The sequence below is a fragment of the Polyergus mexicanus genome, unplaced genomic scaffold, assembly GCF_030449975.1.
Source record: "Polyergus mexicanus isolate NDT 795.1 unplaced genomic scaffold, iyPolMexi1.0 SCAF_3, whole genome shotgun sequence".
NCBI classification, from domain to species: domain Eukaryota; kingdom Metazoa; phylum Arthropoda; class Insecta; order Hymenoptera; family Formicidae; genus Polyergus; species Polyergus mexicanus.
In genome coordinates, this window is record NW_027223323.1 from 2,691,161 (window position 1) to 2,716,733 (window position 25,573).

Below are 25,573 nucleotides of genomic sequence, written 5' to 3' on the forward strand. Positions count from 1 at the left end.
CCCGTCTCTCTCAGAACTTGTACAAGTGTCATTAATCGGCAGAATGAAGAAGTTAATGACATGGCCGATGCCGCGCAAATCAACGCCGATGCAGATTTGAAAGCGGAAAGGATCGGCTCTTCTCGGTATTATATACATAGTCCGTGCACGTTTCTTTTTCTATAATTTTATTCAAATAAGACCGCATGGTGTTAAAACCGAGGAATTAAAAAGAGATTGGGATATTTAAAAAAAAAAAAAAAAAATTTTTTTTTTACTTTAGAATCGATTTTTCCTTAATACCTCCAAGGAAAATTAAGCTGAAATATCTTATGCTTTTTCTTAAATCACCGATCTCTAAAATATGTATACTTATTTCATAATATATATGTCTAAGTCTCTTAAAATATCTTTATAATGTTATTGTGTGTGTACGTGTAATGTGTGACCTCAAAGATAATTGATTATTTTTAGTTATTACGTGTGCGATATAAACTAATTTAATATTTAAATAAAATCGATGAAAGGCTAAACAGCAGCAGTTAAAAAAAACTGTTACTGGCTCTGAATTAATCGTTTGCAATGCTACTTAATTTAATAATGCAATAATTATTGTATTTTTATAACATATTACTACAAAACACGATAACTAATATATATAAAATTCTAGATTTTATACTGTGTATGTCTAATAATAAATTATACGTATACGTATATAAATTATAATAATTCTCTAGATATCTCTAATAATTCTATAAACTATATATATTAACTTATTAGGAAAAATTATGCTATTTTTTTTTATCTATTTATATCAATAAAATTTAATTTGCGAAAGATCTTTTATTTTCAATCGTTTGTAATGTAAAAAGCGTTAGCTCTCTCGAACAATATTTTTGTTAAGAAAAAAAATGATTCCATATTGATCGCAAAATTCATGAACAAAAAATAACTATGATATGACGGATTAAAACTTAATGTAAATGTAAATATATGTAAATTATACGTACGACGCGAAAGGGCGAAGCGCCCTATCTGAGAACTAACCCTATATAGAATTGAATACATCGTATCTACATCTGTTATTGAAATCAGATATGAAAAAATATTTTTGTGTAAAATTATGTAAATTTCATATCGCGATCCGGCACGATACACTTGTACATTCTCGGTACGTGTCGTTGCGATCGGTTCACATGAATCGATACCACGCCGTCGCATTCCACCTGTCAGAATCATAAGGTGGCTTCGCGTACATCACACATATAGAGAAAAAAACGCGACGAGAGAAGAGAGAAGAGAGAAGAGAGAAGAGAGAAGAGAGAAGAGAGAAAAGAGGAGAGAGAGAGAGAGAGAGAGAGAGAGAGAGAGAGAGGCAGAAATACGGCGGACGCGACGCCGGCCAACCTCGAAAATTCTTGTCTCAATATGGCAGTGGCTCGCGCGCACGTATACATACATGTATACATGCATGTGAACATACTCATGCGCGGACTATATGTATTCGAATACAAATGTACTCACCGTTCTAACAGCCATCGTCCATCGGCCGGTCACGCCGCATTCTAGCTGCGGTTTTCTCGCGGTGGACGTAATCTGTCTGAAATCAGTGGCAGTTCACCCGCGAAATCCTTCGAAGGCAGCTTCAGGCCGATGCCGATTCTTGTTCCGCGTTACCTTCGCTTCACGACCTGTCCCGCGCGTGTCAATACTTTCACGTAACTTGCTTTGCTTTGTTTTCACAGCGTAAAGGGAGATCGTGATATATTATTGGAACACGCACTACGATCGCGAATCGCGCATGACGCGACGTCACGAATTAAAACTCAAGAATGTAAATTGTATGTACGTACGACGCGAAAGGACGAAGCGAGACCGATCACTCGAACCATCGACGCTCGCCACAACATAACTGGATGCTATTTGGTGGGGGAACTGAAAACCCGGCGCGAACTTCATGACGCGCAGGAGAGAAGGGGAAGGGCCGCGAAAGTAGGGGTAGGGCGTGGGACAGTAGAATTAAAGGGAGATGGGAAAGACCTCTCACCAAAGTATGAGTAGGAGGAAGAATAATCGAGATATATAAACAGAATTGTATTTATCCATATCGTAAAATTTATGTTCTCTCTCTCTCTCTCTCTTCTCTCCCTTTCTTTTTCTAAAATAATAACTGTAAAAAATATTGTATAGTAATGTATTAATGTTATCTGGCATATCTCGTGCGCGACTTTCTTTAAGACATAAATTATATATAAAAATATCGAAATGTTTGTTTAATCTATATCACTTCTTCATGTTTTTTCATATTTTTCATATTTGGCTTTGAACAACGAAGTTCCCATTATTAAAACATAATTAACTACCACGTGTATGTAAATTTAAAGATGAAATATAAATATGTTGTTTCCACAGTTTTAAACTGTCAAACGGATTTTGCACGAATAAATTCAGAACTTAAAACATATATATACATACATATATATATATATATATATATATATATATATATATATATATATATCCATTAGAAGGAATATAATTGTTCAATGTATTCAATATTATGAAACGGAGGATGTGTTACCCTGTCTTTTTGCTACCTCTTACGAAAGTATAAATGATTTTGTAACATGATTATAAATATTTAAAGTTATAATTATTAGATAAACAGATTATAAAAATCGATAGATGTCCATTTTTACCTTACATCTTGGACCCCATTGCATAACGTCGTTCATATAATCATAATTTTCAGTATACATATATGTACACTGTCTATAAACTCATTATCAGTTATAAGTATAGACATAGGAAATATATAGATTGTATATATCTTATGTTATCTATTAGCAATTTGTGCGCCAAAATTAGAAAAAGAACTCGAAATGTCTCGAAAATATGTTTATCTCTTTTTAACTAGAAAGAAATTGTTCTCGTGGTAATTATAGTTACAGATATTGTATGAGCTCTTTTCCTAATTTTGAAACATTTGTTCGACACGCGCAGTCTATATTTCATATATGTCTATGGTTATAAGATCGCGTGATTTCCGCTCTGATAAAAATATCGCAAGTTGACCTTTCATTTATCGAACGAACGAATCTTGAGTTTGATGAATGCTAAAATATCTGCTTTCGTGAAATGTCGCCCTATCACATTCGTTCTTATTCTTATCTCATCTTCACTTAGACGAGTCACTAGCAAAATTTACAAAATAATTCCTGAAAGAGAGAGATATATATATATATATATTCCAAAATTTTAAGAGCGATTTCAAGCGATTCAGAGCGATGACATACGTCAGCTGAGAGAACAGGAGTACATTTTTTTTTTAAATTTCCGCGAAAGTGAAATTTTTACCGCGCTTTCAAATGCGGGGGAGGGGGAGTGACATGTATGTGAATCACTACAGATAAAATAGATTCTTAGAGAGCAAAAATAATAAAGCATCTTGAATAGTGTTTCCAATAGTGTTTTACTAATTACTGATTAATTAATTTTTGTTAGACTTCTACGTGATTTATTAAGTTAATAATAACGATTTTAAACTACTATTTTTTACAATCCCTACAACATACTGAAGCTTGTTTGCATGGGAATGCATCTGCATTGATTATGACTAGTGCAGTTTCCTTATTTGCGTTTATAATGCATAATCTTTTTAATTTATAGCGTGATATGTTAGTGTCGCGCAGCAGGTGCAATTAAAAAATTCCAAGAAAAATAGAAGGGCATTAAAAGCGGCACTGACATATAATAATGTGTGCAGCTTCGTGAAGACTTTTCTCGCAGAGCGTACAATTCACATTGTATTTTCGATGTCTTTATATAAGATTTAAAATTCTGAGCGTATATGCGTTTGTGCGGAAAATATTGACAATTTCTTTTTTATTCAAATATTTTTAAATATTATTTTTGTGTATTTGGAAAATGATATTTGAAAATATTATTTATTTTTTTATATTTGGTAATAGTTTTTATTAAATTTATTATTGTGGCCAGTAAAATAAAAATTATGAAAATCATCCGAGAAGTTTTTTAAAGAGTTTTTTAAAAAAATGATTAGTTAATATATATAATTATAAATATATTATAGTATAATTATAAAAATTGCTCGGAAAAACCAAAATATATATTATAAATGTAAATCTTATTAACTTTAAACATACGTCATTCAATAGATTTCACGAGTCATAATTATAAAATAATAAAAATTGTCAACTAAATTACAATTATATTGGAGCAAAAAAATATATATGTCTGACTATATATTTAATCTGATATATAGCTAAAAATTACAAATCCTACTATAATTTAATTGTTCTTGTAAAATTTTCCAAAATATTTTACTTTTTCGTGACAAACATATATATAATACATCGGTAGTATTTTATTATGATAAACACAATCAGGATAAAAATCTACTATATTATTTATACATTTTTCTTATACTATATTTAGGATGAATTCTATTTGGTGTTACGAACATTTTCCAATCGTTTGATCAGCAAAATTCACGCATGTGCATGTGCGTATGGCATTTACTTTTCACCTTCACTCCTTGACTACGGTCGGAAGACGCTAGAAATGCTTCGATGCTTTAATTGACCAATCAGGACACAAAGAATAAAGATTTCTTTATTCTGATTGGTTAATGCAATGCTTCGAAGCATCTCTAGCGTCTTCCCGATCGCAGCTCTTGTCATGTGACCAACTTCGCCCCACTTAGTTCGCCTCAATTCACTCATAGGCTGCGTTCCGAAAACACGCCCTGAAAGCGTCGTTCTATCTTTGTTATTTTAGAAAGTTGAACAAGGACAAAACATGCTCATAGCGTGCTTCTGGAACGCATCCATATTTGAGTTTGACAACACGTGGTATTGGAAATAACCTCGCTTTTTACGGTACGTTCGGAAACAGCACTCGAGCATCGTTCTATCTTTGTTCAACTTTTAGTAAATAACGAAGATAGAACGCGACACTCGTGTGTACACGAGTGATGTTTTCGAACGCAGCCTTAAAGGTAGAAGTATTATTACTTTTCTTTTTTATTGCACCATATACTTTGTCCCATTTGTGAAAGAAAATACATAAAAGGAGAGAAAGAAAATAATGGAGTTTGTGCATCTTGATAATGACGATCTGCCGTTTGACAGTCAAGAGGTAGGAAAGTATTTTTTATAAGTTTTGCAAAAATATTTTGTATAGTTGAACAATTTGTCCAAATGCTGTACGTTTCATATGTTATGTTTCAGATCGAGACAGTACAGCAGACAATTATAAAAAATATCAATTCTCATTTAAATAAAACACGATACGATGGTTTACTTATGCTAGATAGAATTCTACCTACTTGTTCTAAGGATGTGTTATCCAAATATGGGTTATTTTGGATAACTAATGCTACTAAAGTAGTGGAAAACGTGCATAGTAGTACGCAAGATTTAACACTAGCATGTAAAGTATTAGGATTTCTAATTGAACTTTGCAAGAACATACCGGAATTACATAAACAGATTTCTACACGAAATGTAAAACAGATTATAAATATACTTAGTGCTTTACAAATAGATGCAAAATGTGGAGCGGTGTATTACTTAATAGCTGTTTTGCTATATCACTACCCTGAAGTTTGCGAACGTTTTCAGGTAATAAAATGGACCAAAATTTAATTATTAGTTAAATATTTTATATTACAAGTAATTTTTAATGAATATTGAATTATAAATTATTAAATTTAATGAATTTGTATATGAGCAAGATATCATTTTAATGTTTCCAGGGATTGATACAAAAAATGATATTACTACAAATTGATTCTACAGATGACAATTTAGTTAATGCAAGTGCAAAATGCTATGTTCTTCTCTCTAAAGCGACAGAGCGTTCATTTAAATCATCAGAACCTACATTTATATATACCAGATTAATATATAATGAAATGTTGCTTTGTAATAGTTTACATGTTATAATGAATAAATTATTCTATCAATTATTAGAACTGGAAAGTATAGATATCCAGAATCAATTAGAATTACCATATATAACTGATAATATACATAACTACAACAAACAGAAACAGAGATTTTCAAATTTGTGTATCTATCTCTCCTCAATGTTACGGTACTAATCTTAAATTTATATTATTAAATGATTATTCATATTTCAATTGATATTATCCTCTTTTAAATATGTGTGCATAGTTCTTGAGATACAGAATTGATTTATGATTGCAGTGGATATGAAGCAAGAAATATTGTTTTGCCTCAGAATATTTTAAAGGTTTTACATCGAGGATTGACAATTACACCATTAAATCTAAAGAATAAAACTTCGCCTAATGAACGAATGTTGTACATAATATTACCAAAATTACATATCAGTTTGCTCACAGTTTTTGATGCATTAATAAATGGGTACAAATGTTAATAAAATATGATACATTTATTGAATTAAATAACATGATTTATAATATAAACGTATGTTTTTCAGATTTGCACAGGAGTTAATACCATTTGGAACAAAAATATTAGAATTATTCCAAGGAATATTGCAATGGACAAGCATTGATTTAGAAAATCAAATAACCTTTAGCAATAGTAAACCTTTCAAAAGTGTAAAAATACAGGCTTACAAATGTCTCTGTTCTTGGCTTATGAATACCAGTTCATTGTCGGGTATAGAGACAATCGCAAATGAATGTATTAGTTCCATATTGAAGGATATAATACCAGAACGAGATCGTATATTATTAACCGTAAGTATTTAAGATATAAATGAAACAATACATGTTTATGTTTATAAATCTAACTGATACATTAAAGGATAATTATATAAATCTATATATTATTCATGAACTAAAAATTAACTATATAATTTATATATATTCAGAAGCTATTTAATAAAAAAAAATTTACTTTATTATTCTGTTTAAGATGCACCAAAAAACGCAGCAGTTATCTAAACGGGCAATAAAACGTTTTAAACAGAGTCAGTATGAAAATAGCACAGTTATGAATAATGGAAAAGATTCTATTAAAAGTGGACGTTTAGACCCAGATTTGTGTAGAGAAGCGCTTATTACTTTGCAGAATATATTTTCCAGTGGTACCATATTATTGAAAGAAATGCTTTACAAGGTAAATTTATCTAGATTCATTTTGCTACAACAAAACATTTTTATGATTCATAATATGTGAATATTTCTTTTTTTAGAATGTGCTGAACACTGTGATACCTTTATTATACAACTTTTATTTGAATTCTTCTGAACAAAGTTTTTATAAAGATAACAATAAATGCCGTTTGGAACTGTTCAAAGTATTAAAAGCCTTGCAAATGAATCCACATATTACATTAGCATTTCCCATACAATATTGTCTAGAAATATCACATATGGCAGCTCATGATATTGATGTAAACATTGTTCAAGAAGCAACGCTTGCATTAGCTGAATTAGAAAAAATTATACATCCTGCTGCACCTACATTACAATTACCTCGACAAGAGTAAATATCACAAGTCTTATTTAACTTTATATGTTGTGTGTGTATGTATAACAGATAAATTTTATTTAAAAATATATTATTAATTTGCAGGAAATCTGATAATGAATTTGTTTCTGAAAGTCAAGCAGAAGAAATTGCTACTACTAACAAATCAGACAAAAGAAGTCGGACCGAAGAAGAACTTTCCCAAAATGTAGATGCAACATTATCTGCTTCTAAACGGCCAAAAATAATTTCGTCAAAATGTGTTGAAATAATACAAAATAGAAATGGTATCGAATTAATAGAAGTGAATAATAGCATATTGAATGTAGATAAATCTCAGATGAAGCAGAATTCATGTAAAGATATCATTAGCATATCAAATGAAAATGATAGAACTGAAGAAAAGCTTTCGAAAGATACAGATATGGATCATTCAAAAATATCATTTATTGAACGGCAAACTTGTAAATTATTAAATACAATTACGGCCTCAAAATGTACTGGAAAACTTCCAAGTGTAAATACTACAAAACCAATAGAAACGAATAATAGTATAATGGATGTAGATGAATCACGGGCAAATGAAAATTTATGCGAAGTAGAAGAAACTGAAAATATATTACAAGAACAATATAAAGTACATCATAGTAAAAAGGAAAATCAGCATAATATTAATAAAATCATAAATTCTACTATTGAAAATAAAATAGAATGTGAATTAATTACACATGTTAATACAGAAGAGAAACAACTCAAAGAAAATTTAACATTGTATACAAATAAAACAGATAAAAGAATAGAAGAGATGTCTCCTCAGAAATATTCCGGAACTGAAGAAGAAATATGCGTGGAAATGGATGATTCAAAAAATCAAGATGAATTGAACATCAGTACACGAAATTCTCCAAACATATTTGAAGAAGAACCAAGTTGGCATAATTAGATTGATATGTCTTTTATTTGATATATTCTTTTACAATAAAAAGATATATATGTATATATATAAAAGAAATGAAGTACAAATTTAACCAGCGAATGGTATTCGTGGTATAGGTACCTTTGATAATAATTTGCCATTCGTTTTATATTGTGTAATATCCTCTTTATTTAATTTTTCAGTATTCCGATTGGTTGATTTGTTCGCGACATTGAGGCCAGATTTGAGATCGGGGACAAATTCGTTCATTGTATTGATAGGTTCTTGAATTACTGATATCGTTCCTTTGGCACCTTGTTCTATTAATTGGAGAGGCACTTTGTATAAACTACACATAGATGATTGTAATCGTTCTGGTACACCAGTCCACAATCCCATTTCGCAGTATCTAGAGCATTAATATATGGCAAACAGTTTAATAATGTACTATCATCAATGAATCATAAATGTAATCTGTAAATTTTTTGCGGCGATACCTAAAATTATTCATGCTTTTCGGATCCGTGCTGATACTAACGAAAGAATTAGTCTTATCTGAGAATCTTGGAATTATATCCGACACCAAAGTACTGCCATTAGAGTGTAATACATTTGTAGTAGGCACATTAAGAATGCCGCTTCGTGCGAAATTTGCTATCATCTCTGTGAAAATTTCGGTTACATTTTCATCAACCTCATCCGGTTCGTCGTTGTCACTTATTTTTTCGCCGGTAATTGTGTTTCGGTTGAATATGAATCCTAAATCGTCGCCATGATTCAAATCACCTATGAGATAGTTAATTATTTCAATATTATGTCTCTGTGTGTGTGTGTGTGTGTGTGTGTGTGTGTGTGTGTGAAAGAAAAATTCAATAAGATTTATTTTATTGATTATCACTTAAATTATACCATTCGATGATTGTTTGGCGTCAACGATTGGCAATCCGGTGAGAAAGTCTTTACCGTAATTTCTTTTTCCTTTATGGTCAAAAGTGTATAGAAACGCATTTGCCCTTTTGGACCAGTGATCGACAGTCAGAAATGCAGGAGCATTATAAAGTGAATCACCCAAAGCTTCCGCGACTCTACCGATTGTATTCTGCGTGTTATCACTTTCAAAGATGTTGAAATAGCCGCGGAAAGCTTGCGGGATAAATCGCGATCCATTTCGTATATTCGGAATAGTTCCTTGCAAATAAGGTACGAAATCATTAGCCAAATAATCCGGAACCATGTTTAATTTATTTTGAACTTCATCTCTGTATTGACCGAAAACGGCACCTCCCGTTTCATCACTCATGACTCCAGTCAATAGCGGTATAGATGGAAAATTGCCAAGCCTCAAAGAATCCTCCGGCGATGTGGTCATAAAGTTTGGAAGCGATCTTAAAGACATAATTAGGACAATGAGTGTGTAAATTAAAAGGAATTTAAAAAGTTTCTCTCGGCGAATTTCCCTATAATACCTTCCATCATTAGAACCTTCTACGACGGGACCGGATCCGAGTAGATTGGATAAACTGGAGACGAAACCTCGAGCGGCCGCTCGAATGTTTTCTAATTCGGAATCAACTCTAATCAATTTTTCCATTGGCAATTCTCGCAGACAGTACACCATTTTTCGAGTATCATTCGTTGGACAGCCATTCTTACGCGCTATGTATCTGGCCGTCTCGGAAGGATCCTTGTCGATAGCGAAGTGAGATAAAATGGAACCGGACATAGCAATCAAACCGCTGAAACTATCTGTAACAGGATGTAATAATTCTCTTTCATTGGTAAAAAAATATATTTGTTCGTAAAAAAAATACGCGATAAATTATATATGTATATAATTGCCAACATATTACTTTCACAGAATTTTGACAACGATAGCATCATGGCAGAACTGGCACCGGTACCGTGACCGAAGGCTACTATTTTCTTCGGATTACCGCCGAAAAAGTGTATGTAATCCTTCACCCAATCGATGGCTAGTATCATGTCAAACATCCCATTGTTTCCCGGCATTTCCGGCGTACCTGTACTCAAAAAACCTGAGAAAGATTTCAATAGATTTCTTATTTTCTTTCCTTGCTATATTATATCAAAATTATATCTACCTCTCAGAATGCTTTTTTTTTTAGTTACCTAACGTCCCCAATCTATATTGAATAGACACCACGACCATTCTTTTTTTGATCAAATGTCTCATTTCATACTGACATGCTGCACCCCTTCTAAAACCACCTCCATGAATCCATATCAGTACAGGATAACCATCACTGATATCCGGAAGTGATGGCGTGAAAACGTTTAGAAAAAGACAATCTTCGTTTCCTATAATTCTGTTGGTTCCATCAGAGCTAGGCTGAGGACAAGGAGGTCCCCAAGTAGTGGCATTGTATTCTCCTTCGAGATGTACGGGTGAAGCTCGCTGTAAATTTATTTTTCTTGCAATATAAATATGCTATTTTAATTATAACAATTCTATTATTTTATGTTTCAAAGAAAGGGCAAAAATTGTTGGCGTACTGTTAAAATTAGTTAATTTTAGTCATAATTATCAATATGAACATATAATTAATATTATATAATAGATCTGTTGTATATGTTGTATAATGATTAAAATAATAGTTGATAAATTAAATCAAAATATCATATTTATTGATATATAAAAGCGCAGAAATGTATAGAATTAATGTTTGTTGAATAGTATATATCGATCGTTTTACGCAATATGTAAATTTCAACACGTTTGCTTTATTCTATTATTCGGACTGGATTGATAATGTATATCAAGTTCATTAAATTGGGCCGTTGTGACAGGATACATCGAGAGATAAAAATGATATTCCCCATTCAATTTGACCGCGTCGTCGAGTTTTGCATTAACAATAATATATTAATTATACAATAAAAAGCAGTCTCTTGTTCTTATATAAAAGTTTTTATTATTTGCGATTACCTTGTTAAAGCGACGTACACGTTTACTCGATAGGTCATTGAATTTAATTATTGCACACATTGTATTCTTAATATCGCAGTTTCACATAACGGTTTAGTCAGATAATTTAATATTTGCACTTGTAGAGATATGAAAAATTTTATTTCAATAAACTCTTTATCTAATATAATTACAATTAATATCGCGCTATTTTTATAAATTGTAATTCTTGAATCTGCATTATTAATAATCCGAACTTTTATCCTCATATTGATGGAAATCGCATTGATTAAATCTTTTAAGCATAGAATTGTGGCATTTATTCGATGAATATAATACAAGAAATAAAGAATTTTGATTATGTTAAATGAGCGCGTGAGATATAGAATTTACACACATGTATAATAATATGAATTGTATTATATATTGTACAATTACCATATAAGCGCGTAATATTATTTAATATTTTAGACATATTCTAAGAATATTAAATATATATTTAATATTCTTATTTAGACATATAAACAATACTCTTTTTTAGACATATTCTAAGAATATTAAATATATATTTAATATTCTTAGAATATGTCTAAAATAATATTAAATATATATTTAATATTCTTAGATTACGCCTAGAATATATTAAATAATATCACGCGCTTATATATATATAGGGTATATCTTTTGTCTTACCTGAAATCTGGCTCGACCTGTGGGTGGTTCCCCAAATCTGATTCCACGAAAGGTGTAGAATCCTTTGTCAGGATCGCGATTACCGATGATACGCGCGTGTCGATCATTTTTATTCACGAAAACTACCGGATCGTCCTTAGGTGGCTGCGCAGCCGCGATACCACCAACAATTCTCTTTTGTCTAATTAGATCTGCATCTCTTGCGTCGATTAACGAGCAAAATAAAAGAACGAAAAACAAGCTGATGCGTCCATCCATTTCGAACGTATGAGTTGAAATGAAAGAAAACTATCGCGAGTCTCTCGTCGAGGTGAATTAATTTAGTGGGGATATATGTTATATATCAAAGTTTTCGCGATTCTTTGCGAGAAAATAATTGAAAAATTCTTTCTTCGTATGTTATTAGTGTCTGTAAATAGTCTGTAAATTTTATATATTTAACATCTTAGTATTTGTCGCTTTTTGTGCATAAGTATATATAAGATATAAAGTTTTAGATTTTTCTTCTCTTATAGAGAGAAAATGATTGAAAATAAAACAATTGAAGTTTTATAATAAAAATGTCAGATTTTATAATAGGAAGATTTTATAATTAATAATCTTAAGCATTAAAAAGTTATATATATATATATATATATATATATATATATATATATATATATATTATATTATTTATTGTATATATTATTTAACTCATATACTTAATTAATTAATTAATTTTTTTTTTAGCACGATCCAACTCATAAAAATATATTATCGAAATATAATATATGTCAAAATATAAATTCATTATTTAAATATTAAGTTGTTAGGTTGTACGAGCAGTAGGTTTAATTTAAATGTCATATTTTGGCGGGTTGACTACACGATCAAGAATACGTTCAAAAATCTTACCCGTAGGGTAGAGAAGCATTTGATTGATCAATCAGAATAAAGAGCTCCTCACTCCATTTGTCCTGATTGGTCAATTAGATCTCACGAATGGATTTCCGAACGCACTCTAAGTGAAGTACAGTAGTGTCCCCAACCAAGATCAGCCGACTTCCGCTTTTGCCTTTCTCTATTTGATGTCGGCTCTTTCGGTACGTGTGTAAGGTTTCGCTGGCATAAAATATCCATTTTAATTTACGCGTATGAAACGAATCCACTGAAAAAAATTTTCAAATACGTTCTCTCTATTTTTCGCGCATAAGATGTTTTCGATATTTTTGCGAATCGGAAAATACTAGATTTGTATTTTGAGCGTCACTTTGAGGTTAACATGCGCCAGCAGAAATATGTAACGCGATAGTGTTGTATGTATAACGAGTATTAGGCATGATATTGTGATTGCTTTGCAGATTTTGAGCCATGGGTCGGGTAATTCGTGCGCAGCGTAAAGGTGCGGGATCCGTCTTCCGATCCCACACCAAAAGGAGGAAGGGAGCACCAAAGCTTCGTTCTCTGGACTACTCTGAAAGGCATGGATTTATCAAGGGTGTCGTAAAAGTTTGTAACAATTTTTTATTCTACTATAAATTAATGCTAGACCAACTTTAGTGAAGTATATTAGGATGACTTTATGGTTTTGATTTAGTTTGCTATGAATTATTTAACTTTGTATTTGTGATGATATTCGTATACCTACATCTGATTGATTAAATGATGTCAAATCAGAGGCTCTTTCTGAGGATATAATTTCTCGTATTTTGAAAATGTTCTTTTAATCACAGATATTTAAATCTATTGTTTTTCTATGTTGTTAGGACATTATCCATGATCCTGGTCGTGGTGCACCATTAGCAGTGGTACATTTCCGTGATCCTTATAAATTTAAAACACGTAAAGAATTATTCATTGCACCAGAAGGAATGTACACTGGCCAATTTTTGTATTGTGGAAAGAAAGGTATGATAATTTTCACAACAAACAACATTAAACAGTGATATCTAAAATTAATACTTTTCTTATAGTAGCCATTATAACTCTTATTATATAAAAAACTCATTACATATTAATTTTCTCATATATCTTTTTGAATTTTATAGCCAATCTCCAAATTGGAAATGTGATGCCAGTTGGTATGATGCCTGAGGGTACTATCGTCTGTAATTTAGAAGAGAAGACTGGCGATAGAGGTCGATTGGCCAGAGCTTCTGGCAATTATGCTACAGTGATAACTCACAATCCTGACACCAAGAAAACTAGGGTTAAGTTACCTTCTGGTGCAAAGAAAGTCATTCCCTCTAATAACAGAGCGATGGTTGGAATTGTTGCTGGTGGTGGACGTATAGATAAGCCTATACTGAAAGCTGGCAGAGCGTATCACAAATATAAGGCAAAGAGGAATTGCTGGCCTAAGGTACATTTTCTAATTTTATCCATTTTCTTCATTATACAATAACAATGAAATCTAATTTTTTGTTATGATGGTAATTATGACATTTGAAACCTGAAGAATTTCATGTAGAAATTTTTTTGACTGAACTATGTAAACTCGTTTTTATATTTAATTTAAAGTCTATACACACTGTCTGAGATGCTTTTAATTTTTCTAGGTGCGTGGTGTTGCTATGAATCCCGTGGAACATCCTCACGGTGGTGGTAACCATCAACACATTGGTAAGGCATCTACTGTCAAGCGTGGAACCAGCGCTGGTCGTAAGATCGGTCTTATTGCTGCTCGTCGTACTGGACGAATTAGAGGAGGCAAGACCGACACGAAGAAGGATGACTAGAAATAAAGTGTCAGAAACTTTGTCATACATGTACAATAAAAAAAAAAAAAAAAAACCTACAAAAATATATTTATCGCATATTCAAAGAAACTTTACGAATTTAAATTTTGAAAAATGGCGACTAAATAGAAAACTGAAGTAAAATAAAACTTGTTCGGAAAATTAAATTTTATTCCTAAATTTTTAATTAAACTGCATAATTTTCTAAAACGTAAAATTTCAATATTAATTTTGAATGTGCAGATATATTTGTAATGCAGTTTTTTTTAATTAATTAAAAAAAGAATTAATTTGCGATATATTTATATCTTTTAAGTTCAATTCAGTAAATTCTTTTTAGTGTATAATTTTAATTAATATAACATTTTACGTGTAAATTATTGATATATATGACTTTTAGTAATATATATCTGAATTACTAGTATATTTTGATTCTTATATAAATATTATTTCTTATATAAAAGGTAAATACTTAAATATATATATAGAGATCATCCTTCCCTATGTGGATGGTATTTTTAGTTCTTTTCTACATAAAAAAACACTATCTTTACACGATATATAAAAAAAAAGAGTATATAGTCCCGATTTCAAATTTTCAATTACAACATCGAAATCATATTACTCTATAAACGATCAACAATTATTAACTTATTAATTTCCTCTACTCATATATAACAGTATAAATTATATATAATGAATAATATATTCCTAACGTAAATTTCTGAGTATATACATATATATATATATTGAACATCAGGATAATATAAAATCAGGACGTATTTTCTCCCAGATATTTCCCGTCTGCTTGTTACTTTGATATCCGGCGGAAGCGCCACTATTTCTACCAATTTGCCACCATTTTGCTAGCTCGTGCCTCGGCCATTTTTGTTGCGTCGACATCAGTGTGCGGCCAGGGGCCTCTCGCGCTTTCCTAGCATACAGTTTAGCCATTTATCTTTGGATTTTCTCCGCATCGCGTGTATCGAGGGACTGATCCGACACGTGCCGTTTTTCGGTTAATCGATAAAAGCCGTCGGCCGTCACGAAATCGTTGGCGAGCGTAAATCAAGTTCGCGAGACAACAAAGACAGAGGTAGCGCGTTGGGACGCGTCGGGAACTTTTTCGGCTCAAGTGAAGCGCGTGTGTGTGAGTGTTAGAAAGGACGAGAGTTAAAAGGGCTTCAAGCGACAGAGCTGCGAAAACTACGCACCGAGGCAGAGTAATATGAGTAATGCAGCCAACCAGAATGGATCAGGTCTAGAGCAGCAGGTAAAAGGCAGAAAAAAGGGAGAATTGTATCTCATTCTCGCCTCTTGCGAGAAGCTATTTCCGCAAGTCTCTTTTTCCTTTCTGTCTCCATTTTTTTCTTTCTCTGATTTTTCACATCTCCATGGCGTTCCCTAACGATTCTCAAAATTTGTCCTTTTCGCGAAATTTTGCAAGCAAAATGCTTGTTTTCGGGAAGAATATACGTGAAGAGAGAGATATATTTCCTTTATCCGATCGAAGAAACGGCCCTTTTTGCCACGAGCATGATGGGCCGTCGTCACTCGGACAGCTCGTGACGTATGCTACGTATAATGGCGGCAATGATTCCAGGAACGGCATGTCGTGTGTCATGACGTATTCTTCTGTATTTTTTTAACGTGCGTTAATTCTTACGATTGGAGCGCGCGAGTTGTATATGAAACGGTGGGATTTTTTTCGCGGCGCCTACCGAAGAAAATGAGTCATCGGTGTTCTCGGATGATAATGACTTTTTTGCATGGCATGCATTTTAATACTTGATATTTGCGATGTTATGATGAAATATTTAACGTGAGCTTTTTTGTCTCTTTAGTTAGCTGGTCTGGACTTGCAGGGCTCCCGCCAGGGTCGCTACGTTCCACCGCATCTTCGTCATAAAACTGCAAGTTAGTATCAAAATTTTCCAGACATCTAATTTATAAGTTAAATTAAGAAGAAATTGTTTCTTTTTTTGTATTTTGTAACAAATATATTACTTATTTATTGCTTATGGTACCCCTATTGTGAAATACTAAATGACAATAATAGCATAATAAATTAATAAGTTGAAAAGATTGAGTCGCAGAGCTGATAAGTGCATTTTAGTCAGTGTACTGTGTCTCAGTCTCTTAATTTATGAAATAAAAATACTTTATTATTGCTATAGAAAAAAAATGCTTAAATATTTATATAAATTAACTCTTTACCAGATAATCCACCTGCGGATTTAAATTACTCTTCCAACTCAAGACCGTTTAGCGATAGAGACAGAGGTGGAGATCGCGATCGAGAAAGGGACCGAGATAGGGGTAGAGGTGGTGCTTATCGAGACTCACGAAGTCCTCGCGACGTCGATTTCGCGAACTTTGGGAGCTTCGGCGGGCGCAGCAGGCGCAGTCAGGAAAATGGAAGGGATTACAGATATCCCAATTCTGAGCGCGATCGACCAATTAGTGGTAATGATCGCTGGCAGGAGCCCACTAAAAATGATCGCTGGCAAGACAATAGAAATGACAGGATGGGAAGTAGTAGCGGAAGATGGGGCGACGATAGAGGTGGCAGGAGCGGAAGAGGCGAGGTCGACTGGACGATTCCGACTGCCAAGGATGAACGATTGGAGTTGGAGCTGTTTGGTACTGGCAATACTGGGATTAATTTTAGCAAATACGAGGATATCCCAGTTGAGGCTACCGGAGAAAACATACCGCCACACATCACATCTGTGAGTATAATATATGGAAGATGCCTTTCGATACTAATAACTTTTTCGAACAAGTTCTAATTTGACTGCTCCCTATTTTTCAGTTTGATGAGGTTAAGCTGACAGAGATAATAAAGAATAGCATCGCCTTGACAGGATATGACAAGCCTACACCAGTGCAGAAATACGCAATACCGATCATCATCGGGCGTCGCGACGTGATGGCCTGCGCTCAAACTGGGTCCGGAAAAACAGCGGCCTTCCTAGTGCCAATATTGAATCAAATTTACGAGAGCGGGCCGCGACCGCCACCAGCACAGGCGAATTCCTCTGGTAGACGTAAACAGTATCCGTTGGGTCTAGTATTGGCTCCCACGAGAGAACTCGCTACACAGATATACGACGAGGCGCGGAAATTCGCGTACCGATCGCGTATGCGTCCCGCGGTCGTATATGGCGGTTCCAGTATAGGAGAGCAAATGCGCGAATTAGATCGCGGTTGCCATTTACTTGTGGCGACGCCGGGACGTCTAGTGGACATGTTAGGACGCGGTAAAATCGGCTTACATAATTGCCGGTAAGACGTGATAGAATAAGAATCGACTAAAGGATGATGGTGATTATATCTTTATTTGTCATTCTTATTTCAGTTATTTGGTTTTGGACGAGGCAGATCGCATGCTGGACATGGGTTTTGAGCCGCAAATAAGACGTATCGTCCAAGAAGACAACATGCCACCCACTGGAGAGAGACAGACTCTCATGTTCTCTGCTACTTTTCCAAAAGAGATTCAGATGTTGGCCAGAGATTTTCTTAGCAATTACATTTTCTTGGCTGTTGGTCGGGTGGGTTCGACCTCCGAGAATATTACGCAAAAAATTGTATGGGTGGAGGAACATGACAAACGTTCATACTTGCTTGATTTGTTACAAGCAAGCAACTTTTCGGATTCTTGTGAGTTGCAGTATTGAATTACGATTTAAATATAAAATTGTTCATTATAAGAATTTATAATTGACAAATTATATTCCATTATATACTAAAAAAGGAAGTTATTAACGTTATACTTTTATTATCGTGCAGCTGCAGAGTCACTTACTTTAGTGTTTGTGGAGACAAAGAAAGGAGCCGATATGCTTGAAGAATATTTGGCCTCAATGGGATATCCAGTTACTAGTATTCATGGCGACAGAACCCAACGCGAACGAGAGGAAGCCTTGCGTCGTTTCCGCGCGGGTAAAGCACCGATTCTGGTCGCAACTGCAGTGGCAGCGCGTGGTCTCGATATACCACATGTTAAACATGTCATCAATTTTGATTTGCCTGGTGACGTTGAAGAATACGTTCACCGCATCGGCCGTACTGGTCGTATGGGCAATTTAGGTTTGTTTTTTATTTTTTTATTTTTTAATTAAATTTCTTAAAAGAAGGTTATCAAAAAATAAATAAGCTATACATCGCGTCTTATTTTGTGTAATTTAGGTTTGGCTACTTCGTTCTTCAATAATAAAAATCATAATCTGGTACGCGACTTGGTATCTCTGCTTATCGAAGCCAATCAAGAACTTCCACCTTGGCTAGATGACATGTATACCGAAGCTAGATATTCTGGAAATGCGTCTCGACGTCCCACCAGCACCAAAGGACGTTTCAGCGGTGGCGGTTTTGGTGCAAGAGATTATCGTCAACAACCCAGTTCTGGATCTGGTCGTAGTAATGGACCCTCTAGACCTGGCGGTTATGGAGGTAAATTAAAAAATTATGATTAATGAAATATATTAAAAATGAAATAAAATATCAAACAACTGCATTTGTAAGAAACAATTATTAAAATGTTTACAAATTTGAACAGGTTTAATATTCTATATTTAAATATACGTTTCTTTCACTTTGTTACAGGTGGTTATTCAAGTTACGGAGGTAATTATAATTCATCGTACAATAATTCCACTAACAATGGCAATAGTGGCCCTGATTGGTGGGGAGCATGGGACAAGTAGACGATTATTTCCATCTCTATTTCTACTTCTATCATTATTATTATTATTACTCTACACGCAAATTCAATTATATGTAAGGAAAACACACGACATTATTACGTCTGACTACAAGCACATGTTTTGCGCGCGTTATACATATGCGCAAAGTACAGACAGTTTCATGTATAATACATATTCACGTTTTTGCTAACTGCCCGTGCACATCGATTTTTCGATGAAAAAGCAGAAAAAGAATACTTATATTTTAAATTTCCACTCTATTATATTTGTTTATGCGCAACATTGTGACAAATCCTGTGTGCAATTTAGTATTCGTACCGGTGGATCACCGGGGAATATTTCGATCGTAAATGATCTCACCATACAAAAATGCGAGTATCATAAATGGGATTTGTTCGACACTATTAGTTAGAGATCCATCTAACATTTCGTTGCCGTGCGTGCTGAGAAACACACGTAGTATATAATCACTAACGAATCAAATCGATAAGTCGTTAATGCCTGTTCGAAGGTAATAACGATATAACACATAGTAGGTGATGAAACTTAGTAAAATTTTTTAGAACTCCTGTCGAGACTATATGGGGCTCATTGTAGCTTTATTATTTCCTTTTTTTTTTTCTTTTTCTCATAGGAGTGCGGTGGGCATATCTTCGGTCTGTCAATGTTCGACACTATTGCAAAACGTTTTATAATAAACGCTTTTTATTGTCTTTGCTATTATAATGGCCAGTAGAAGAGTCGCGCAGTTTTCTTCAAATGCATGACATAATATTTTGGTTACATATATGCACGTTCAGTAAATGCCTAGGATATGCCGAATCACCGTCACCACCATAGATTACATGACGATTCCCCTTATGATTATTTTTTTTTTTTTCTTAATTTACTGTGTAGTTCAGCGACGAATGGTACTTTGTTGTTTTGCCGTCCCCAGAGACAGATGTTGCGCCGGCAATATCATAAGTTTTAATTGAATAAGCCACGTGAATTTTTCGGGGATCGAGAGAGTTTCGGTATCGGCGAAAAAATGGCAATACACATACACAGGCTACGTCTTAAGATACTTTTAGAAATCTTACATTTTTGTTATAGTCTGATATATGTATACACTCTCTATCAATTATAATTTTGTAAATTTCAAGACGCTTATGCAATTTATAGCTAATAAAGTTATTTTGATAACTTTGGCTATTGCAGTGGGACCTCGATATGCACGACATTTATATAATCTAACTTATAAACGCAAGAGATTTTCCCAATTTATCAATTATCATAACAAAATATAAGTTTTATTTATATAAAAAAATAATTTTGTTTACATAAAATTTTCTTTTTTTTTTTTTTGCTATCTATTTCAGTTGCATACATTCAAGTAAGCACTAAATGATGAAAAAATTCTTTTTAAAGTTCCTAGTCTTTTATGATATACTAATTTATATTGAATTATAAAGAAGTGAAAAATCATACTAGTTTTTTTCTTGTGTAATACATTGAAATATATAAGTTTTTTAAATATCGTCACTCATATTCGATAATATAGATTAGTAAAATATGAAAATTTCTTTTTGTTATCTTGCATTAATAAATACATGTATATAACTTATCCATACATATTCTACATTTTCAGCAAAAATGGACTTTACGACGATTCAAGATTTATAGTTATTTATTAATTCACGAATTAAAAAGAGAGTTTTCAATGTATTTACTAATCAATATTATCAAACACGAATATGGTTGCTCTCTGATATCATAATTCAATATAGCTGCAGTGAGAATACAGGAGCCTTGATAAAAAATATTAAAAAGATTAAAGAAAAAATATACGATATGGAGGTTTCACTGTATAAGAACGGCTAAATATGTATGTTTTAGTGGAAAGCAGGTATATATAAATATTTTATGTACCTGAACTGTCTTGAGTAGTTCTACAGACAGAACTGCGTTGATCCTACATAGAACTGTGCTTTGAACAGCATTTCTAAATGTAACGGAGACGTTGCCCTGCGAAATTGGTACGGCGCTTTATAAAAAATCTTAGTCTACAGTACACACACCGAGTGTGAATGTGTGAGTGCTCATGAAAGATAAATTATATTGAGACGGGTTAAAAATACGGTTGCAGTTACAGAGGGGTATTAAAACCTGCTATAATAGCAGAGAGGAAGAGATAGTGAGCTCAACTTTATTACAAAAAAAAGGAAAGAAAACAAACGAAAGCCCCTTGAACAAGGAGATACACGGGGCGCACTCATATTATTTTCTAGCTGTATTTATCAGTATGATATACGCGCTATATATAAATACATACAACTAAAATAATTGAAAAAAACGACTGTGATATCGAACGATCTTGTGACATTCAATTTCTACGCGAATTGATAAATGTGAACAATTAACGGAATAACAAAATGCATTAAATGTATTACATTAATCAGGTATTGAATGTCGGGAAGGTACTAGCTCAGTTTGAACTGAGAACGGAATATTAAGTCGTTAACAGTAACACACACAAGACAACGTGGCTGTTGTCCGATCAGGGGAGGGCTGAACGCTAGGCTCTTGCGGTCTCAAGGGACCTTCCTAGGGCATTGTTTCTGCTTAAAATAATGCGCATTATAATGGTATATAGATGAGCTCGAACGAGAGTCATTACCGATTGATAATGATGGTGTTGGTAGGGCTTTATAGGATGTCGATATCGTTTTGTGTAAACGTCGGATTCTTATCTATCTAATCTACCGCGCGAGAGGGGGGGGGGGAGGGGGAAAAAAGTACAAATTCGATTTGCGTCACAACCGACAAGATTTTTAGACACACGTCATACTTATATCTGTTATATTACTAGATTTAATAGTGCAATCGCGTGCGTGAATCGTATGCCGTGTGACCGTGGACCAAAGTGTGTGAATGCCTCTTTTTACGAGAGGGATCGATAATTATTTCATCTAGAACCATTCAAGGATAGCGTTTAACGAGGTAAAATATCGTTGACTTCCGACCGCGGGTGCGGGTGTTCTCAAATTTTTAATACGATTTGTCATCGAGGCTATCTGGTCAGCTCTCGGAGGCCCTGCCAAGAACATTACTAAAAGAGAGTCTTTCGTGGACAGCGATACGTCGATTCGACAACACTTCTCGTGTCCTGTCGTGCAGATATCTGTCTACAACGGCAATAATCTTTGTATGATTTATCAATCGACACACAGGTTTTGCCATACACATATGTATCGTTTCGCAAGAAAATTTACATCGGTTCCGAGACCTGGTATTACATACGCAAGCCTTTGCATCTCTTTTTTTCTATTTTATTTCGTATTATTTTATAAAGTGACAAAAGAAGAGGAAAAGACATCAATGGTCGTTGGATTTTAATGAATCACATTGCATACATGGTACGAATTTCAAGGAAAGAATAAATTTCACAAAAATTTATTTGTAAGCAGATAAAGATTATATATGATAATAGATCAAATTTAACGTTACACGTAGACCTGATATCATTTTATAATTAATCCTTGGATGCATAAGAAAGGTTTTCACGATCTTGCAATTTCTCTCTTTACCTTTTTATTATATTTATTTCTTATTTCTTCAATTTAATCTTTGTTCTTTTTAAATAATTTTTAGCGAAACTTATAGCTCTAGAGCTTCTGTATTCAATACAAACTTATATTGAAATTACTTTTGCAAATCTTTATCAGGTCGTGCATCCAAGAGTTAAGATCCAATTGTACTACTGATGCATTAAGCATTCGTGACGCGTCGCGCGTTACGTGTATTAATCAATAATATGCATTTCGAAACAATATACTTTTTCTTTATAACTAACATGGTGGACAAAGAGCATATAGACAAGTATGTACACTTATAATTATATACACTTAAGGCTATTTCCACATTAATATTTCCTATTTTTTTTTTTCAAAGTGATGATGTTGATTACACATCGATAGAAAAGTTTTCGCTTTATATTTATATTATTGTAAATCTTAGGACGCGTAATGTCAAACACATTTAGGGAATCGTTAAACGTTCCTGCGAGATAGTCAATGTCCACCGTGTAGTATAACTATGTGTAAATTAAAAATATGGTACTATGATTTGTATAGCGTATTAGTATACATTTAGCGGAAGGAAGTAGAGAATGATGTAATAAATGATTACTATTTATTGATCGATTTAGTATTTATTTTCTACGTTTATACGTTTTGGAAGGTAAACAGTAAATATTCTTCCGTACTGTGTACTGTACTTTTCGTGTCATGTTTGGTCCTCTGAAGTATATCGGACGAGCAGCCTTAGGGAAAACACTTTATACGTATACATACAGAGAATGATGATCCAGACAAAAGATTAATTTAAAAGAATATTTAAAAGAGCAAAGAAAAAGAGGAAATTTAAAGAGAAACGCAAAGAGGGGCTATCAATTTACGATGAACTAATAAAACGGAAAAAAGAAGAGAAAGAGAAAGAAATAACATTGACTGTGACTGCAATCATTACTGAGGGAAGGAAAAAAATTGCATGATCCGCAAGGAACACATTACACATTGTAAGCCGTATTATGTAATAATGTGATGCATGCACGATTATATATTATACATTATGCCGCCGGCGAGAGCGGAGAAATTGTTCACGTGCGATTATAGTCTTGTATTTTTTATTTTACACACACGCGCGCGCGTGTGTGTGTGTGTCGGAGTGGACGATTTTCGATGACATTCGTCGATGGAAGGAATCGAATGCGTTAATGCTTACCCTCTCTTCGGAGATAGCGATAAGAATGCGAATCAAGGCGTTATCGGGCACGCGCGCGCGCGCGCGCGCGCTTTCTTGGTAGAGCGAAGTGGGATGGCAAAAGAAATGTCTTCTAACTTGTTCCGCATGTTTCAACCTGGGGTCGAGGATCGTCGTACGTGTGTCGGGGAGAGAATAGTATAATAAGGTGCAAGAGAGAATCGCGCGTATAATTCAGTTGCGATTTACGGATAATCGGAGCGGTGCGTGCGACAAGAGTAACATTATGAGAACGACATGCAATGTTGCGCGAATGTGCGATGCGTATAATGAATCTGCGTGCGACGTTCCTCGTGCGTTAGTTGCTTGTAACCGTAATGATACTGCTATACATTTACTTCACTCGATACCGAGCGAGAAAGAGTATCTTAACGGAACGGTAAATGTACCATTCTGTCGGTCTCTTATTTAGTAATTTACATAATTATGCGCTAAAATCGAGGCGAAATCGAATACGCGAACAAAGATGAGCGAAATGTTCCGATGAACCGTTGTGTACGCTCACACACATACACGTACGGTTCTATATATACATATATATATATATAGATATATATTATACGCATTGGATAAATTAATAAAGAAAAAGTATCTCAACGAGTGCGCGAAGGAGAGAAATTGATCAAAGAAAAAAATAGATGAGAATCAATGTGTGTCGTACACTTATCGTTCATTAGCAATAAGTTATTGTGCGCGTCGCGAAGCGCGTGTATACATACTTCTTGCATGCGTAGATACAACGTATGCTCGTGAAGAATGATGTAGAGTGTCAATATTGTTACAAAATACCTCATACAGGACGATCACATATTAATTCGGTGTTCTTTTATTCGGTGAATTTCTCATTTATTTATATAATATTATATGAAAAGAGAGAAAGAGAGAGAAGAGCAAGTGAGACAGGAGACCTACAAAAATGAATATAATAAAGATCACAAAAGAGGATTAAGTGCAAAGTCCCTGTTTTATGCATTCTTTCCACTATCTACATAATATTCCGATATCCTTGTACATAAAAAAAAAAAAAAAAATTAAATCGATTGTCTTATGCAATTATCATTTATTATGTAGAATTAAAGAATGTATCGAAAAAACTATGAAATTATATTACAATTATAAAGTTATACATAAAGTAGTGAAACAAATTTAGATTCAATTGTTCCTGAAAAATTTATACGCCATTTGTTTACAGCTTAATTTTTTACAAGCATTACATTAAAATTCTGATTAAATAAAGTCAAGGTAAATGAGAGAAGAATAACATTTGATCTGTTTATATTTGTGGAAATTAATTTGTTATTCATTGCTAATCGCTTAGATAACTCGAAAAGAGAATT

At 33.6% G+C, this 25,573-nt stretch overlaps 5 protein-coding genes across 6 annotated transcripts in view; 3 read left to right on the top strand and 2 right to left on the bottom strand.

The window, feature by feature from the left end:
• Window positions 1-1,875, bottom strand: part of LOC138931768 (DNA ligase 1) — a 45,864-nt gene extending 43,989 nt beyond the window's left edge. The window contains exon 1 of the mRNA XM_070292861.1: window positions 1,504-1,875. The gene's annotated coding sequence lies outside the window, so the exon portion shown is untranslated. The remainder of the gene's footprint in view (window positions 1-1,503) is intronic.
• Window positions 1,876-4,864: 2,989 nt separating this feature from the next.
• On the top strand, window positions 4,865-10,949 carry LOC138931775 (proline-, glutamic acid- and leucine-rich protein 1). The gene is made up of 9 exons (XM_070292868.1): window positions 4,865-5,139; window positions 5,232-5,624; window positions 5,759-6,099; window positions 6,213-6,392; window positions 6,469-6,733; window positions 6,912-7,115; window positions 7,192-7,484; window positions 7,575-10,163; window positions 10,244-10,949. The coding sequence occupies exons 1-8, from the start codon at window positions 5,089-5,091 to the stop codon at window positions 8,410-8,412; spliced, it is 2,565 nt and encodes an 854-aa protein (XP_070148969.1). The 5' UTR covers window positions 4,865-5,088; the 3' UTR covers window positions 8,413-10,163; window positions 10,244-10,949.
• Window positions 8,417-12,283, bottom strand: LOC138931766 (carboxylesterase 1D). Of its 2 annotated transcripts, none has more exons than XM_070292852.1 (7): window positions 12,005-12,283; window positions 10,516-10,801; window positions 10,236-10,421; window positions 9,852-10,131; window positions 9,295-9,770; window positions 8,883-9,171; window positions 8,417-8,794 (listed from the first exon to the last, which is right to left on the bottom strand). In XM_070292852.1, the coding sequence occupies exons 1-7, from the start codon at window positions 12,260-12,262 to the stop codon at window positions 8,494-8,496; spliced, it is 2,076 nt and encodes a 691-aa protein (XP_070148953.1). In that variant the 5' UTR covers window positions 12,263-12,283; the 3' UTR covers window positions 8,417-8,493. The 2 variants fall into 2 exon arrangements, with proteins under 2 accessions (XP_070148953.1, XP_070148952.1); XM_070292851.1 differs by having other exon boundaries at window positions 10,516-10,817; window positions 12,005-12,205.
• A 752-nt stretch (window positions 12,284-13,035) lies between these two features.
• On the top strand, window positions 13,036-14,862 carry Rpl8 (ribosomal protein L8). The gene is made up of 5 exons (XM_070292867.1): window positions 13,036-13,086; window positions 13,345-13,492; window positions 13,750-13,891; window positions 14,032-14,345; window positions 14,542-14,862. The coding sequence occupies exons 2-5, from the start codon at window positions 13,355-13,357 to the stop codon at window positions 14,719-14,721; spliced, it is 774 nt and encodes a 257-aa protein (XP_070148968.1). The 5' UTR covers window positions 13,036-13,086; window positions 13,345-13,354; the 3' UTR covers window positions 14,722-14,862.
• Window positions 14,863-15,588: 726 nt separating this feature from the next.
• Window positions 15,589-25,185, top strand: Bel (ATP-dependent RNA helicase bel). The gene is made up of 8 exons (XM_070292850.1): window positions 15,589-15,994; window positions 16,566-16,638; window positions 16,942-17,453; window positions 17,537-18,009; window positions 18,083-18,387; window positions 18,517-18,816; window positions 18,916-19,179; window positions 19,333-25,185. Exons 1-8 carry the CDS (start codon window positions 15,950-15,952, stop codon window positions 19,431-19,433), a joined length of 2,073 nt encoding a protein of 690 aa, XP_070148951.1. The 5' UTR covers window positions 15,589-15,949; the 3' UTR covers window positions 19,434-25,185.
• Window positions 25,186-25,573: the final 388 nt, after the last annotated feature.

What these genes read in the sequence shown, in the direction of transcription:
- Rpl8 (XM_070292867.1), top strand. Translation starts at nt 13,355, where the DNA reads ATGGGTCGGGTAATTCGTGCGCAGCGTAAAGGTGCGGGATCCGTCTTC. An exon ending in TTATCAAGGGTGTCGTAAAA is followed by an intron (nt 13,493 to 13,749) that starts GTTTGTAACAAT and finishes CTATGTTGTTAG; the next exon opens with GACATTATCCATGATCCTGG. An exon ending in AGAGGAATTGCTGGCCTAAG is followed by an intron (nt 14,346 to 14,541) that starts GTACATTTTCTA and finishes TAATTTTTCTAG; the next exon opens with GTGCGTGGTGTTGCTATGAA.
- LOC138931775 (XM_070292868.1), top strand. Translation starts at nt 5,089, where the DNA reads ATGGAGTTTGTGCATCTTGATAATGACGATCTGCCGTTTGACAGTCAA. An exon ending in TGCCGTTTGACAGTCAAGAG is followed by an intron (nt 5,140 to 5,231) that starts GTAGGAAAGTAT and finishes GTTATGTTTCAG; the next exon opens with ATCGAGACAGTACAGCAGAC. An exon ending in TGAAAGAAATGCTTTACAAG is followed by an intron (nt 7,116 to 7,191) that starts GTAAATTTATCT and finishes TTCTTTTTTTAG; the next exon opens with AATGTGCTGAACACTGTGAT.
- Bel (XM_070292850.1), top strand. Translation starts at nt 15,950, where the DNA reads ATGAGTAATGCAGCCAACCAGAATGGATCAGGTCTAGAGCAGCAG. An exon ending in TACCGCCACACATCACATCT is followed by an intron (nt 17,454 to 17,536) that starts GTGAGTATAATA and finishes CCTATTTTTCAG; the next exon opens with TTTGATGAGGTTAAGCTGAC. An exon ending in AAGCAACTTTTCGGATTCTT is followed by an intron (nt 18,388 to 18,516) that starts GTGAGTTGCAGT and finishes ATTATCGTGCAG; the next exon opens with CTGCAGAGTCACTTACTTTA.
- LOC138931766 (XM_070292852.1), bottom strand. Translation starts at nt 12,262, where the DNA reads ATGGATGGACGCATCAGCTTGTTTTTCGTTCTTTTATTTTGCTCGTTA. An exon ending in ATATAGATTGGGGACGTTAG is followed by an intron (nt 10,422 to 10,515) that starts GTAACTAAAAAA and finishes AATCTTTCTCAG; the next exon opens with GTTTTTTGAGTACAGGTACG. An exon ending in CGCCAAACAATCATCGAATG is followed by an intron (nt 9,172 to 9,294) that starts GTATAATTTAAG and finishes ACTATCTCATAG; the next exon opens with GTGATTTGAATCATGGCGAC.